This window comes from Aphanomyces invadans (assembly GCF_000520115.1).
Source record: "Aphanomyces invadans strain NJM9701 unplaced genomic scaffold supercont1.261, whole genome shotgun sequence".
NCBI lineage: Eukaryota > Oomycota > Saprolegniomycetes > Saprolegniales > Verrucalvaceae > Aphanomyces > Aphanomyces invadans.
Window position 1 is genome coordinate 28,512 of NW_008580406.1, and position 1,489 is coordinate 30,000.

The following is a 1,489-nucleotide window of genomic DNA, read 5'->3' on the forward strand; positions in this document are numbered from 1 at the left end:
CCCTAGCATGCACAGTCGACTGAGGGCGCAGGCGATCCATGCTCGCAGTTCGTGGCAGCTATTGTGCTGGAATTTCCATGTTTGCGTTGATAAAAATATTCAGGCATTGGATGTTTTTGTATGTATTTAAATATACATATAGGTGGCATACGACATGTATCCGACAAATTTCTGGAAGGGTATTGGAGAACCGACATGCCATTGAGATATGATTGGACGAAATGTCTTTGAACCGTTTGGATTGGGCGATCAATTTGTCGTTTGGCAACATAACAATTTACATAGCACATATCATGAATGTGATTGGTGGAAATGTGAAGGACTAGCAGGTTTGCTCAATCTCATTGGTAGAAATGCAAATGATTAACTATTCGTTGAAATGTACTAATCCACTGCCAAGTCCCCCGATCCATCGGACACCCCATACTCCGGCGACTGGACCCGTTATTGATGCTGGACGAGTTCCACGTGGCGCTACCGGGGGGGTTCCCCGACCACCCCCACCGCGGGTTCGAAACGATAATACTTTTGTGGACACAAGGGCAAGCTGGCGCCGGGGGACCTGCAGTGGACGTGCCCCGGGCGAGACATCGTCCATGCCGAGATGCCGGCGAGCCGCGACGCCCTCGCCATCGGGCTCCAGCTGTGGCTCAACTTGCCTGCTCGGTTGAAGATGACCGACCCCAAGTACCAAGAGATCCCCGCGTCGGGCTTGCCGCGGGCCAAGGACGGCAACGTGGAAGCCATCATCATCGCCGGCGAGGCCATGGGTGAAAAGACCAACGTCTTCACGAATGTCCCCATCACGTACGTGCACTTCACCCTCACCTGCCCCGCCACGCACTTCCACCCCCTTCCCGTCCACCACAACGCCTTCGTGTACGTAATCTCTGGCTCGGGTCGGATCGGCGGCGAGTCTGTGGAGGCCCACTCGGTGGTCCAGAAAGTACATGCATCAATCTCCAGTGCTCGACGAACGGAGCTCGAGAACGGCCAAGGTGGAAACACAACCTGTTGAAATTCTCGAAGTGCTCCAGAAAATGTAATTGGCTGACTTATCGACCAATCACATCATTGTCAGATAAAAATGTCGGATTTCCAAAGTTATCCATACATAAAAAATTCACAAATCTCAAATGTCAGACCTGGTATAAATTAATACCTTGCTCAACTTAATCAATTATCAAGTTTCCCAAGACTGTTTGACGAGTTCAAATCGTTTGAATTTCAAATTCGAAGTGGCAAATGGCCGCACATTTACTGTCAACAATCACACGCACAAAAAGCAAAGTTGTAAATGCAGAGCAAGCGGTTGACAATCCACGAGAAGGCATTAATTAAAGAGTATTTTTTGGCCAACATGCCGATGAAGATCTCTCATGTCGAGAGACAATGAAGTTCGGCAAGTCACCACAATTGACAACCATACGGCAATGACGTGGTCGATCGAAGCCTGGAATAAGGTTACTCCAACGACAATTCGCAACTG

At 49.4% G+C, this 1,489-nt stretch overlaps 1 protein-coding gene across 1 annotated transcript; it reads left to right on the plus strand.

The window, feature by feature from the left end:
- Positions 1–604: 604 nt before the first annotated feature.
- H310_15255 (hypothetical protein) lies at positions 605–1,018 on the plus strand (the record flags this gene model as incomplete). The annotated part of the gene is made up of 1 exon (XM_008883242.1): positions 605–1,018. One exon carries the CDS (start codon positions 605–607, stop codon positions 1,016–1,018), a length of 414 nt encoding a protein of 137 aa, XP_008881464.1.
- Positions 1,019–1,489: the final 471 nt, after the last annotated feature.